Below are 13808 nucleotides of genomic sequence, written 5' to 3' on the forward strand. Positions count from 1 at the left end.
AAAGCATGGAGTCCGTCACAGCTACCTTTATTGGGCGTTGCTGTCCATTCGCGTATCCATCCGCGTATGCAATACAGTAGGAGACGGCGGCACAACCACGGTAGTCAGTTTTGGGGAGAAGACCCGATCCCCATCATCACTACCGATGAATCCGGATTCATCGACAATAACTGACGTGTCGCCGTCAATTTCGCCTTCCGCCTCTTCTGTGATCGTACTTTGTCCGGCATTCTCGGTACTTGTGCCCGCAGCTCGTCGTCTTGCTCGCCGACGATTACGCTCCTCGTCTGCACTCTCTCGTCTTCGGCGGACACGTATGCTGTCGTCCTTGGCGCCTCCCTCATTTTCACCTTCGCCGCGCAGTCCCTGCAACAGGGATGCCGCACGATCAGCGATATCCTCCCCTTCCGAGATGGCGTCTTCCGCAGGGGTGTCATGTGCGTCGGTAGTTGATGATGGTGCCAGCATGCCATTTTCATCGACATTTTCGCCTGTCTCTGGGATCTTCTGACCAGACGCGACACGAACTTGATGTCGGTCCTTGAGTCTAGCTCGGCGCCGGCGATCACGCGTGTCTTTGGTTTGAGGTGCTGCAGCGCGCAGTTTCTCAAGCAGAGCATCCATTGCTCCCGTAGAAGTAGGACTTGTGGTATCAGATAGTGCGCCAGCAGCTCCGGTGAGTCCCTGAGCGTGCAGCTGCTTGCGACGCATGTTTGCTTCGTTGCGACGCCAAGTTTCCTCAAGGACAAGGTTCTTCTCATGAGATTTCTAATTCGAATGTCAGCGAGATCGCGTGGCTGAAAATACACATGCACATACCTTGTACTCCTGCAAGAAATTAGCGAGCTTGCTAAAGAATTCCCGCCTTGCATTTTCGTCCTTGTTGTCGTCGCCGAAATAGGTCAAAATGTCATCGAAGACGCGGTTCATCTCCTCGAGGTACAGCTGCATTTGCTCGGCCTTCCGACGAGCTTCCTTCATGGAGCGCTGTGCGACCTGGCTCACACGGTCTTCGGGATGAAATCGCTTCGGGTCACTCAAATTACCCGCATCGAGGGATGACTGAACGTTGTTAATATTATCGATGTATTTCTTGGCGTCTCCTTGTAGTTGTTCCACATTGATCTTCTGGGCCGCCAGAACACCGCCAATATCATCAGCAAACCCTTCGTATTCCTGGTACTGGTTGCGGATCACGCGTTCAACGTAATCCATGAGTGTGGATTCGTTGTTCGAATCCTTGACCATGCCCAATCGAGCCAAAGATGAAAGCTTGAAACCAACAGCTTGTTTATTGGAGTCATTCATGTAATTACCGATGTCCAAAATGAGACCAAACACTGGCATGAGCTTGACAGAATCTCGAAGCGCTTCAGAAACAGCCACAACGTGTTTGAGTTTGGCGGTGATCTCGTCGTAATCAGTTTCGTAATTGCGACTCAACGCGAGAGCTCGCATTCGAGCCTTCCAATAGTGGTGTAACTCAAACGCGGTATACAGGTAGATTTGATCTTCTCTGGTCAGCTCAGCAGGGTCCGACTCGCGAGATTTGAGTGCGTCTGGACTACCGAAGTTCCTGCCATATGGAGCCATTGACTTCGCGACATTGTCGGGAATTGTAGCAAGATGGTCCTGTTGTAAAAATTCCATGACGGTAGTATTTTCCAGAATGTCGCGATCACAGTGGATTATCTTCCGGACTATTTCATCCGCATCGAGGGAAGAGAACTTGGCCAAGCTGATTTGCATCGTGTGCATGAGGTCGCGACTGATGATCTGTTTCTTCTCGTTTTTGTTCTTCACGGCTTTGCCTATAATCCTGATATCTTTCGCCATGAACAGCTTCTCGATCTCGTCGAGGATGCCCTTTTTGGACAGCTCTTGGTACTTCTCTTCTTTCTGTTCATGCGTGGGTGTGTGGGAGGCCCACATCGTCGTTTCGGGCGTCTCGACTTTCTCCCAATGCAACGCCTTGAGCTTCTTTTTCGGCCTGGGCGCCACTGCTCCCACAGACATGCTTCCTCCAGGAAACTGAGGACGTGGCAAGAAACCACCGTGTTGGGCTCCCGGAAGGGGAGGAGCTGAGGGAATGCCCGGAATTGATGACGCACCGGGGAATACACCACGGGCCATGCCTGGTGGTGGAGGTGGTGGAGGTGGTGCGGCGCCCGAGAAACCAGGCATAGGCGGCGGCGGTGGGGCGAAACTTGCAAAACCCGGCATTGGTGGTGGCGGAGGGGGAGGTGGTGCTGTCTGGCTGAAGCCAGGCATAGGAGGCGGTGGAGGTGGTGATGCTCCATCGAAGCGTGGCATCGGAGGCGCTGGTGGGGGTGCAGGGCCATCGAAAGCTGTCTTCGTCTCCTCTTGTGCCGTGTCGCTTGGTGTCTTCGGTGGTTCACTTTCGAGACTCGGATGACTCGGTCCGGTCGTGATGCCATCGTCCTCATCATCGCTGGCGTCGAGTCGTTGCGTCTTGCTGGTCAGTTCAGACATCATACCTGCTTGCGCTGCTGCTACGGAAGGTGTGACCATTGGTCGTTTAACTTCAATCAGACGGGGTTTCTCGATCACAGCATCTTCGAGATCCAGGTCCTCCTCAACTTCTTCCCCTTCGCTGGGGTCAGCTTCAGTCTCGGCTGCGTCAGCCGCAGCCTTCTTGGAGGCACTGTTCTTGGTCCTTCGTGCGGTTCCCATGTATTGTAATTGGGCATCCAACCCGTCTGAGTCCATGCCGGCTCCCTCCATCTTCTCGCGAAGCTCACGAAGTTTATCACTAGGATTGTATTGTTGCCAGCTTTTACCCTCGAGCTTGGCTTGCGTTTTGGCACGCTCGAGTTGCATTTCCAGACGATCCATGAGACGCTCCCGATCGAGGATCCCCTTGAGCTGTGCCGGATCCGCCTCCCCATTCTTCCCCATCTTTTGCGCGTTGGAGGCCGCAATGTCCTGTGCGTCACGCAGCATCAAGTACAATTCTCGTGTCTCAAGCTCGTTTCTCTGCAGCTCTTGTGCTCGAACTCTTTGTAACTCGGCAAGTTCAGCCTTGTACGCGTCTGTCTGTCTGCTCTGAAGATCAATCACTGCAGCCTGCTCATCCATCTGCTTTTGCAATTTAGCAACAAGGCCCTCGGCACCAAGCTCGATGCGGTACTTCATTTCGTCGCGCTCCGCAATTGCTGCGTCCGCGATGAGACGTGCTTCATGCAACTCATCTCTGGCTTGTCGCGCTTCGGAATCAGTGTAGAGTTTGTCCAGGAGAGACTGCACAGTGAGGTTCAAAGATTGCTTCAAATCCATATTTGGCAGCCTCCGGTCCATGGCGACATAGGATAGCATGCTTTCCACCAACTGGAACATTTTCAAGCGATCTTCTCCTTGATTGTCCCGAATGAGGAGCAGATGCTGCAGAGCTGACAGGAAATAATCGCCCTCCTTGCTGCCAGCGATTCGCTGTTGGATTGCCTCGACAACGTGTACCGGGTTGTTGAGATCTTTTACCTCTCCTTCTGCATTGTCTTCATTAAGGGACGAATTCTCGTGCTCGAGCAGATCCTCGTAGTCGATGGCCTCATTCGACTCGTAACTTTCGATCTGTTTATCAATGACGTCGTATTGGAAGTCCCTCATCTTGTTGAAAATGCGCTTCAAACCGCAAGCAACGAATTGAGCGCGGATGTGGCATCGCAGTTGCAAATCCCGCTCTGCTGCATCCACGATTGAATTGATCAAGATGAGCGAAGTGACAGCATATTCCATTAGCAGATTTTCCATGCCAGTTCCTCCGCTTCGCACCTCATCCGATGCGCCCACCAAGGAGCCCATCTTTCCCCTCCCATCGATGGTGACTTCCACAATACGCATCCATGCGTCGAATCGGCCATTCTCACCTTGCTGTGCTTTGAGATGGTCAAAAGCCTGCAAGACTTTGAGGTGACCTTGAGGTTCGGACCAGTAGCACAAAAAGGCCAGTAACTCGGAAACCGCCTTGCGGGTGTTGAGGCGTGGGGAGGTGAGGGAGGCAGCCAAGGTCACTACAATAGTATCGTGCTGTAGTGCATCGTCTGCGCCATATTTGTTGTTCCAGAGTGCCTTGAGGCATTTTACTATGTCGTATTCTCGATCGAGATCACGATCAGTAGCACCTCCGCCAGCTGGGCCAGCTCCGGACACTTGACGTTTATTGATGCGAGCAAGGCAATTGGTCAAGGCTATTTGACCCTGAGCTTCGACAAAGCTCTTGACCCATGCGATTGGTTGAGTTCGCAGACTCACTGACAAACTCTGCAGTTGTTTCGGGCTGATGGTGTTGTCCAGTACCTTCTTAACGTACCATTCAGGACTTTCCTCTTCCTCGACGCGGACGGGTATGTTGAACCCATCATTGCTCATAACTGTGCTGCGTGCAATCTGGCGCCGCTTGTGCTCTCCTTGCCATTCTGCCAATTTGTCCTGGTATACCAATGTCCACTTTTTACTGATAGGATATGCTTCCATCTGCCTTCTCGCCTGCTCAGGCAAGCTTTTCCAACCCCGTTTCAACATGAGGTCGAAAAATTCCTTTTCAATGATTCGATCATCGCTCGGCCTTTGAAGCACGAACCCATCGGGCGAGAATGACGCCGTGCTGGAGAATCCGGATGGCGCGTGCGCGTTGAGGAAGTGGTGCCTTTCCTTTTCCCGCGGCGAAGTCATCTCCTGATGATGGCCTGGAATCGAAGCTTGACTGACATTAGACTGGTAGAGATGACGTCGGTCGTGTGACGACGATGATCGTATGCTCCCATGGTCGCTCGAGTTTCGTGACTGCGCAGAACCCCCATTCAATGTTGTGCCTTCTGAATCAAACGACCGTGCTCCGGGAACACGCTGAGCAGTGTGATGAGGCGGAGGCCGCGGCTGATAGCCATTTGACTGTGATGGTTCAAGGACTGGGTATTGATGAAAGTCTCCACCTCCTTTATTTAGATGGTGAGGCAACGGGTCGCGGCGTGAAGTTGGACGATCGGAAGCCTCAAACTGGAGAGGAGGTTTGCTGTCCTTGATTGAATCGTACGGAATCGAAGTGATTACACCAGCTTGCATGTTGAGGCCGGTCTGCCCGTGCCTACCATAATCGTCTTGCTCGACGGTAGAGGCAGAACTGCGATGCGAATGACGAGAGCTGGCCGAGCCAGTGGGGTATGTGGTCTCGGGTATAGGTGGTGCTTCACTGCTCCTGTCTTTCCTACTACTGCGCGAGAAGAAAGATTTGCCGCCACTAGATTGGCGTGATGCTTTGTCGCTGGAAAACATAATGGCCGTGAGGAGGACCGCAGCCCTGTCTATGTGTCGTCGTGGCGCTCGGACTTGGGCTCAGGCCCAGCGCACACAGGTGTCGCCAGTCTGTCGACCGGAGGTTGGTGTCGATTCCGAAACCAGGGTAATGTACGTGGCGGATGTTCGTAAAGTGGTAGAGGTTCGGTTTTCCCGCACGCGCACTTCCGATCTATCTTTCCAGCAAGCAAGGCTCACGCACTCATGCCGCGTCCCTGCGAATAGTTGCGTAGTGTCCGATTGCAGCTCGCGAGTTCGCCTTTTATCTGAGACGCAGGATTTCAATGATCTCGGTCGTTGCGCGATGCAGGCCAGCGGGCGACAGAGGCTTTGAGGCCTGGTCGGCACGGGAAGGGGATCCGGGCAAGAGCGGACGGCTGTTTGAAGTGGCTCAAGATTCGGAGAACCCTAGAAGTCGATGGAAACCTTGGAATATCTCTTTACAGAATGTCAGAACTGTCGCGTCGTCCGAGATCAATCAGTCTATTGGTGTGTTGCGACGTTCTACTGCATCATGTGTTGGTACTGTATCATTGACAAGCCCCTTGTGGAGACATGCAGACAACTGAAGCGTCCCCAAATTTGGCTAGAGTTCTTGGGGGGATTTGTTACAGGCTAGCACGGACTTGGGATGCGTAGATCGGCTCGTCTGCCAATTTTGGGGGGCACGCGCACACAAAGGCGTTGAACCCCTCTCTCGGGATATCTCCAAGACCTTTCTCCTTTTCTATGTCAACTGTCCTGCTCGACTTTGTACCCGCCGTGTCGTCGTCTTTCAATCAATTGCGCTCGATCACCAACTGTTATTGAAACGGCTACTTTCACCTGAGACACTCGCACGTGACTCGACATGAGAACGTGTGAATCGCTCGAATATTTAGATCATAAATTCGGGCATTGCGTTGCTGTAAAAGTGAAATTCTTTTCCCATACAAAAAGCCATTCTTCGTTAGATAGGTACAATCTATATTTGGCCTGACCTGACACATGTACGACTAGGAAGACATTCTCGAACTTGCAAGGTGTACACGATGACTCCCTCCCACTTTTCATGCCGAATCTCGCTCCGGGTCAATCCAAAGCACGAATGGCGAGACAATCTTGTGCAGGCAGAAGCGGAAGTGGACGGCTGTGATTTGCGAAACGCGGATGTCGTCTCGTCTCAGTCCAGGTCAATTCTCTATCAGCGAATCAAGCAGTCTGTTGAGATCGTTTTTGCAGCACACTCCTAGGTGGCATACGAGCTTATATAGTAAGTGATCACGGAATCTGTCTCGTTCGGCTCGTTGCCACTTAAGAAGACATAGAGGATCAACGCATGATCATGGCAGAAGCAGGCGATGACGCGACCTCCTAATCTACCCACACTCAATACTCTGCCCCAGTCTCGACCCTCGACCCGAACTGTAGCCCAACCTTCGTTACTTTGGCCAGTGGGATCACCGAGGGCCTTCATTCTCGTGCTAGGATGATTCGCGAGACCTTCTTCGCCGTCAGCCACTTGCGATGGATCCAACTCAGGATTTTCTAATCCGGTCCAAAGACTGCTGATTCGCATGGCGTCTGTATGAAGCCCGAGACGAAGACAACCTTGCATGTTCCCGCTGAGCTCTAGTTTCGGTCCTGATGCAGCACTCCCAAGACCCGCTCTTCCGGGCCCCTTTGTTGACAACGCCATCTTGGTGAAGCGATCGCTGATACTCTTTAATTGCATGAGATTTGGCAGAACGATGTGGACATCTGGCTCTCGGCATCTTGGTTCATGCAAACCCTCGACTGAAGATGGTGCAAGTACACGAACGGGCACATCCTGTGTCACCATCGTCTCTCGCTCCTGTCGTGAATCGATGTAGTCATTATCGTCACTTCGGGTCCCTTGAGTTCCAATGGATCCTGACGAGTCCGCAGAATGGCCATCTACAGTACCACTAATCTTCTGTGTCGTAATGGTCAGCGACAAAAGCGGGATGTTGTCCTTTTTGGTCAGTCGAATATTAGCAGCGATAGCATTTTGTGCACTTTTCAATGCTCTTTGTAATGGAGCAAGCGGCACTTCCAAATTGATGGTATTGTTTGGTGCGGCAGATTGAATCGTATACGTTTCAAATATGGTGTCGATCGACAGGACCGACCAAACCTGGGTGCCTTGCTCTGGTATCACCGTGAAGCGGACATCTTTGTCATCGAGCCGCACCCAGGCGATGTGGCCCAAGCTGGCGAGGGATGCAGTGAATTTGGTGAATGTGTGTATATTTTGTATACTGGCTCGGAATCGCATATCGATGTATCATCTCCTATTGTAGAGTATTTGGGCAAAACAGATAGAAATCGGGCCCAGGTTCCTGATGTCGAAGTTTCGTCTCGATCGTTCGAAGATAACGCGCATTGGTGATTTGGATATCTCGCCCAGCACGCTACTCAATCACCTCGTCGACAGCAATACATGTAACGTGAACGAGATGTCACACATGCCTTTGTGATGTGATCAAAGGATTCGAGTATCAGGTTGCAGAAACATGAACACCCAGGTACACAAAATTCTTGATGTCATTGTGATCGGTGGCCGTGCGTGCTTCACGTTCATGCATGACATGATCCCTCCGCGACCGCGTTTGTTTCGTGCAGTTTAATGGTGCGCTGCAGGCACCCACATCCTGTGTGTCATCCCGTGTGTCCACAAACCGTGCATTAGTGCCACCTCCTCGATCAAGCCCTGCATCGATGGCTACTTCAGATGCTTCCAAGGTTGCTTTTCTGCGCGGCGACTTCAATAATTGGTATATTCTTAGGTACCTAGGTAGATACTTACTCATGACTTGATCTTGAAGTCGACAATTTAAAAATCATTGTTTACCTGGGTAGCTCTTGCCATGTGCAATCCAGAGACAGCCCTGGAGGGCGTTTAGGCAGATGGGAAAGTGCGGCGGGCTGTGCCGCAAAGCGCGGATCTCATTCACTAGCAGCCCTGGAGTACATCGAATGGATTCGGCCACCACGTCATGCAACCTCATGGTAGCCTAGAAATATACTGTACTGTAGAAGGCACTGGGGTGTGTTCGCGACTGTATCTAGTCATGTCTCCAAAACACCATCTCACAATTGTCTCTCATCATTCTGCGCTTCAGAAGAAACAAATTCCGTGAGTCCTTGTTGCTGTGAAATCGGCAGGCGACAGCCACTGTCACTGGCTCGAATTGTGTTCAACAAAATGGCACGCGACATTCGTCGAACCGCTCGGCAGGCTGCCTCACAAGGCCGATCTCAATACCTTGAACCGGACACCGACGATGACTTCGAGATGGAAGACGCACACGCACCTTCTCCTATTGCGGAACGTGCGCCGCCGACGAAGCGACAGCGAAGGTCCAATACTGGGCGGCGATCTGTCTATACGGAACCCAACACAGATGACGAGTTTGAGGCAAGCGATGAGTCGTTCCAGCATCCTTCAGCAACGAGAGGGTCCGAAACTGCGAATCGCAGCAGAAGAGTTGCATCGGCGTCGAGGACACCAGCGAGGGCTCAACGCCGGAACAGAGCGCAAAATCGTACGAGGACTTCGACGACGCGAGGCATCCAGCCACTAGGTCAACCTCGAAGGGCAAATAGTCAGGCAGTGCAAGAGCAGAAGAGTCGGGCTTTTCAAGGACCCAGCGACAACAGGATACCACCGTGGGCATCGTTGCCCGTCGATATCCTCAAGGACATTTTCGTCTATAGTGTAGTCCGAGAGAGTAAACACTTGCGCTCGCCAGAAGCAAGGTGCGTGCGTTGATCATGGCATCATACTTCTCGCTAATGTAGGCTCCAGCGCGGATGTCTCATGGCTTCTCAAAGCCGCGCTCACATGCCGTGCATTCACACTGCCTGCCTTGGAAGCGTACTACGAGTCGCCTGTCCTTCTCAACACGTTACAGCCTCATGAGCTAGTGGAGCTGCTACGCCACTCGGATAATTCCCGATACATGAATTACAATGTAAAGATCAAGCATCTGCGGATCGACGTTGAAATTCTAGCGCATGTCGCTCATAATCGACCCCTGTTCGATCTGAACACTCTGGTAGCGCAGCTTCCGCAACTTCAAGACCTGGAGATTCTATCGCGAAAATATCTTCCACCATATCGACTAGATCGGGCCCGAAAATGGTCGCTACCAATGCCAGCCATTGTGCAGACCATGACGACGCGCGGAATTCAGCTGAAAAGTTGGCGCTGGTCACGCGACTTTGTCGTCAAGGAGACACCCGATGAGCTGTTCACCATGATGATGACAGCGCACACGAGCAAGCCATTTCAAAGACTGAAACGTTTGACGATGACTGGATTTAATTGTGATGGTTTTACCGAGTTGATGGGCATCTCGCCTAGCGCCATGCACGATGGTGCTACAGGTATAGTATATATCTCGACCTTCCAAGACGACAAAATTGACAGATTTATAGGAAATGTGTCAGCGCCGCCGCTTGCAAGCGTCATTACTATGCTGCCCAATTTATCCGACCTGACCTTCATAACTTGCGACGTTGTTATGGACGATTTCCTTCAGCACCTGCCCTCGAACCTTACGCGCATCGAGCTAACGAATTGCTTGGAGATCACGAGCGATATTATGCAGAAGTACCTTCACACATCAGGACAACAACTGAGGGAATTAGTGTTGAGTCATGATACATCTCTGAACTTCAGCTTTCTAGGCTGCTTGGGGGCTTGCTGTCCTCGTCTTGAGACTCTGAAGATGGACCTGACTTACTACAGTGAGCGCGTGGCCTCGAGCGATTCCGGCGCGCTTTATGATGAGCTGCTGTTGCCTGGCGAAAGACCAAGCTGGCCAAGTAGTCTCCGTCATTTAGAGCTTCTCCACGCGCAAAAATGGTCGTCCGACGCAGCGGAGAGCCTGTTTGACTCACTCGTCAGCAGTGCACAGGCTCTGCCAAATCTTCGCTATCTCATCATACATGCTCACATCGACATTCCGTGGCGCGATCGGGTTGGATTCCGAGACCAGTGGACCAAGCGTCTGCGAAGAGTCTTCTTGCGGCCCAGGAGAGATCCATCGCAGAATATGGGCTCGTTGAGACAATATCGCCTGTGGAAGCAGGCACAAGACAGCCTTACCAATTCATCTATGAAGAGAAATATCATGGCCGCCTCAGTACAAGCGAACAAGATGGACGAAGGCTCGACTGCTTCCAACACAAAACCTCGCGACGAAGGTACCGAACCACGTCGAAGCCAGCGTGTAGCGGAAACCCGGGCAAGTCAACCGTCAATGTCAGAGGACTCCGCTGTGGAGTCGACATCGCCAGGCGACAGCGACGACGAGGCGCAACAGCCAAACGACTTGTATATTCAAGGTCTGTGCCATAAAGTGGATATCTCGATCGACAATCAGCGCCCTCGTGAGGTGCTCTGGACGGAGCGCGATTTCCTTGATAGCGAAAAAAGCGGCGACGAGGACTGGAGCGAAGGGGCAGACGACGTTGACAACTAGGAAGGTCGCGCTTGGCAGATGTTGCCCCAATTGGAGGAGATCTCTCTGCTTGCCAAAAGGCAACTGCACACAGCAACTTGTCGGTATTCGCTGAGCAATTTCATCAAGCGCTCGAGGAAACCAGGTACGATGTATGTATGAATGGACGGCCTTTGTCGAGATTAGCATGTATATTTGCTTGCCATTCATCGAATTACACAAACAAAATTCTGTCGATTCGATTCCCATCCGTTGTCGACATGATGAGTGTACGCCTAGAGTGTATGCATGTAGAACTGAAATGAGTTGTCATCTCCGCCGCCGCTGTCGTGAGCGCCCTGGCGTGTGGACCCTGAATTGGCGCGATTCCTCAGGGCAACGATTTGCTCCGTGCGTGTCCTAAACTTCCTGCCTTGCCTGCAAACAGGAATTGTTGTCCGTTCCTTCAATTTCAGACTGCGAACATCTCGCTTCGCCGAATTCCTTGCTCGCATCGACAACATTGACCAACACCCAGTACTTCGTGATATCGTGTAGGATAGGATTGCCGGTCCGAGGTCTATGGTCTTGCTCGGACGGGCATTGCTCCGTGCAACAAGATGGAGCAAGCCACTGGCGTTCCGCGCCTCGTTATATCCAAGAAACGGGCAATCCACATGCGTTGCATGGTCAGCTTTGTGTGAGATTTACAAGCCACTGAGTAGAACTATCACTACTGCGACGAATCAACACTTTGTGGATCCGACTATCTACGCACTTTCTTCGGCGACAGGACGTGCAGCGATTGCTGTCATCAGAGTCTCGGGATCAGCATGCCTCGACATCTATCACATGCTTTGCCCTGGGAAAAGGGCACCCAGACCACGATTTGCCACGGTCCGGACATTGTACCAACCTGGTGCCACCCCTTCTGCCGATGTCATGCTAGATTCTAGCGCATTACTGCTGTACTTTCCCGGCCCGTCATCGGCCACCGGTGAAGACATCCTAGAGCTGCATGTGCATGGAGGCCCAGCGGTCGTGAAGGCAGTTCTAGCTGCGATTCCGCTCTGTGCGAGCAGTAGTGCGCATCACATACGCTATGCAGAGCCGGGAGAATTCACGCATCGAGCATTTCTAAATGGCCGACTGGACCTGACGCAGGTCGAGGCCTTGGGCGATGCTCTCTCGGCAGAGACAGAACAACAGCGTCGGATGTCCATGCGGGCCACCTCGGGATCGCTTGCGATCCAATATGAAGGCTGGAGGCAACAGCTGTTGTACGCACGAGGGGAAATGGAAGCATTAATTGATTTCAGTGAAGATCAACATTTTGACGAAAGCCCCGCTGAGCTCTGCGCATCCATTGCGAGACAGATTGAAGTTCTCAAACGCCAGCTCAATGTTCACAGTCAAAATGCCATGCGTGGAGAAATGCTGAGGCAGGGCATCAGTATCTCTTTGCTGGGCGCGCCCAACGCTGGGAAAAGCTCTCTTCTGAATCGCATCATCGGGCGAGAGGCCGCTATCGTAAGCTCCGAGGCCGGTACCACACGAGATGTCGTTGAGGTTGGCTTAGATCTCGGTGGGTACTTTTGTCGACTTGGCGATACAGCAGGTCTGCGTCAGTCGCAGTTACACGCAACTAAGCCAGACGCCGAGGGTGGCGTGTCGAAAATCGATACAAGAATAAGTGACATTGAGAAGGAGGGCATGCGACGTGCAAAGGAGCGCGCTGAACAAAGTGACGTTGTGATCGTCGTGCTCAGCTGCGAGCCTGGTGACAACGACTCGAGAATAGCACTGCGTCTAGACCCAGAAGTCTGTTCGACCGCGGCACGCTTGATTCAGGAAAAGAACAACGTAATTGTGGTCATCAATAAAGCGGATCTTCTCCCACACGACACCAGAAATGAATCACATCGGGATGCCGTTAGCGCGGCGCTGCGTGCTCTACCAGGGCTGCGGGAAGATGCAGTTCACCTGGTATCATGCAAGACAATGGAGGGTCGCAAGCTTCCCTCCCTAAAAGAGCAGTCAGATGCCGCCAGTCCGACAGACCCAAGTAACGTACAGCAATTCTTACAGGGCCTGACCCTACGATTTGCACAGTTGACCGCAGCGCTAGAGTTAAGCGATGAGCAAAATCAGGCTGGGAATCCCAATCCTTCAGTGTGGCAGGAATCGCTTAGCGCAACGGAAAGACACCGCGTACTCCTCGCCGCATGTATCGACCACCTTGAGGCTTTCCTCTCGCGAGTCAGCGATGCGTCGGTCGCGAACTCGGACATTGCCGACGATATCGGTGGCGAGGTCGATATGGTGGCTGCTGCCGAGGACCTGCGGTCGGCAGGGGAATGCCTCGCTCGTATCACCGGCCGAGGGTTGAGTGGAGACGTTGAGGAAGTTCTTGGCGTGGTATTTGAGAAGTTCTGCGTTGGCAAATGATCGGAGTATCTCGACTTGATATGTTCAGATTCACATTCCACACGCAACAAGTACCCTATATCATTGATGGACCGGCGCTACTTCACGATGTTGATGAAGGGATGTGTTACTTATCTATAGTAATTCGAGTAGCAACACCCTTGTCAATTTGGAAGGACCGGGGAAGCTCCGCGAACGCGAAGGTGTTGTTTAGTGAACACGCCATGACCTTGCCGACTTCGTCGGGTGCGACATGTGTGAAAACGAGTTCAATGGATTGACCTGTCTATCAACTTGACTCCAAAATCGAACAAAAAAATCGGCCAAAAGGAACCCATAAGAACACCAAAAAAATCAGATAATGCCTTTGCAGAATGCTGTGGCTCATGTTCGGTTACAGTGCGTACATTTAATGCACACGATCGATGATAGAAACGCCGAATTTGATACAACGGGTGTACATCGAAAATTGTAGTGAGTCATAAACAAGTAGAAACCTCCCGAACAAAATCAACCCCTGCAGAACGCCATGCTTGCGCGATTTCGCTTCAGTGATCCAACGCAGGTTCCGAACGCCATAATGACCCCTGAACAGCACAGTGCACGTTCCCGCTTTGA

The 13808-nt window shown here is 52.1% G+C and overlaps 4 protein-coding genes across 4 annotated transcripts; 2 read left to right on the forward strand and 2 right to left on the reverse strand.

Moving 5' to 3' along the window:
- Positions 1 to 27: 27 nt before the first annotated feature.
- On the reverse strand, positions 28 to 5292 carry K489DRAFT_311248 (FH2-domain-containing protein; the record flags this gene model as incomplete). The annotated part of the gene is made up of 2 exons (XM_033600767.1): positions 28 to 768; positions 820 to 5292. The coding sequence occupies 2 exons, from the start codon at positions 5290 to 5292 to the stop codon at positions 28 to 30; spliced, it is 5214 nt and encodes a 1737-aa protein (XP_033464544.1).
- A 948-nt stretch (positions 5293 to 6240) lies between these two features.
- On the reverse strand, positions 6241 to 7797 carry K489DRAFT_375612 (Hus1-like protein). Its single transcript, XM_033603724.1, has one exon. It carries the CDS (start codon positions 7589 to 7591, stop codon positions 6542 to 6544), a length of 1050 nt encoding a protein of 349 aa, XP_033464545.1. The 5' UTR covers positions 7592 to 7797; the 3' UTR covers positions 6241 to 6541.
- Positions 7798 to 8962: 1165 nt separating this feature from the next.
- Positions 8963 to 10787, forward strand: K489DRAFT_302912 (uncharacterized protein; the record flags this gene model as incomplete). Its single annotated transcript, XM_033600466.1, has 3 exons — positions 8963 to 9075; positions 9125 to 9645; positions 9712 to 10787. Coding segments are annotated over 3 exons (1710 nt in total), but the record flags the coding sequence as incomplete, so codon positions are not given.
- A 453-nt stretch (positions 10788 to 11240) lies between these two features.
- On the forward strand, positions 11241 to 13680 carry K489DRAFT_375614 (putative mitochondrial GTPase). Its single transcript, XM_033603725.1, has one exon. It carries the CDS (start codon positions 11346 to 11348, stop codon positions 13209 to 13211), a length of 1866 nt encoding a protein of 621 aa, XP_033464547.1. The 5' UTR covers positions 11241 to 11345; the 3' UTR covers positions 13212 to 13680.
- Positions 13681 to 13808: the final 128 nt, after the last annotated feature.

The sequence above is a fragment of the Dissoconium aciculare genome (assembly GCF_010015565.1).
Source record: "Dissoconium aciculare CBS 342.82 unplaced genomic scaffold K489scaffold_1, whole genome shotgun sequence".
Lineage (NCBI taxonomy): Eukaryota > Fungi > Ascomycota > Dothideomycetes > Mycosphaerellales > Dissoconiaceae > Dissoconium > Dissoconium aciculare.

Excerpts from the sequence above, each read along its gene's own strand:
- K489DRAFT_375614 (XM_033603725.1), top strand. The coding sequence starts at position 11,346 with ATGGTCTTGCTCGGACGGGCATTGCTCCGTGCAACAAGATGGAGCAAG.
- K489DRAFT_375612 (XM_033603724.1), bottom strand. The coding sequence starts at position 7,591 with ATGCGATTCCGAGCCAGTATACAAAATATACACACATTCACCAAATTC.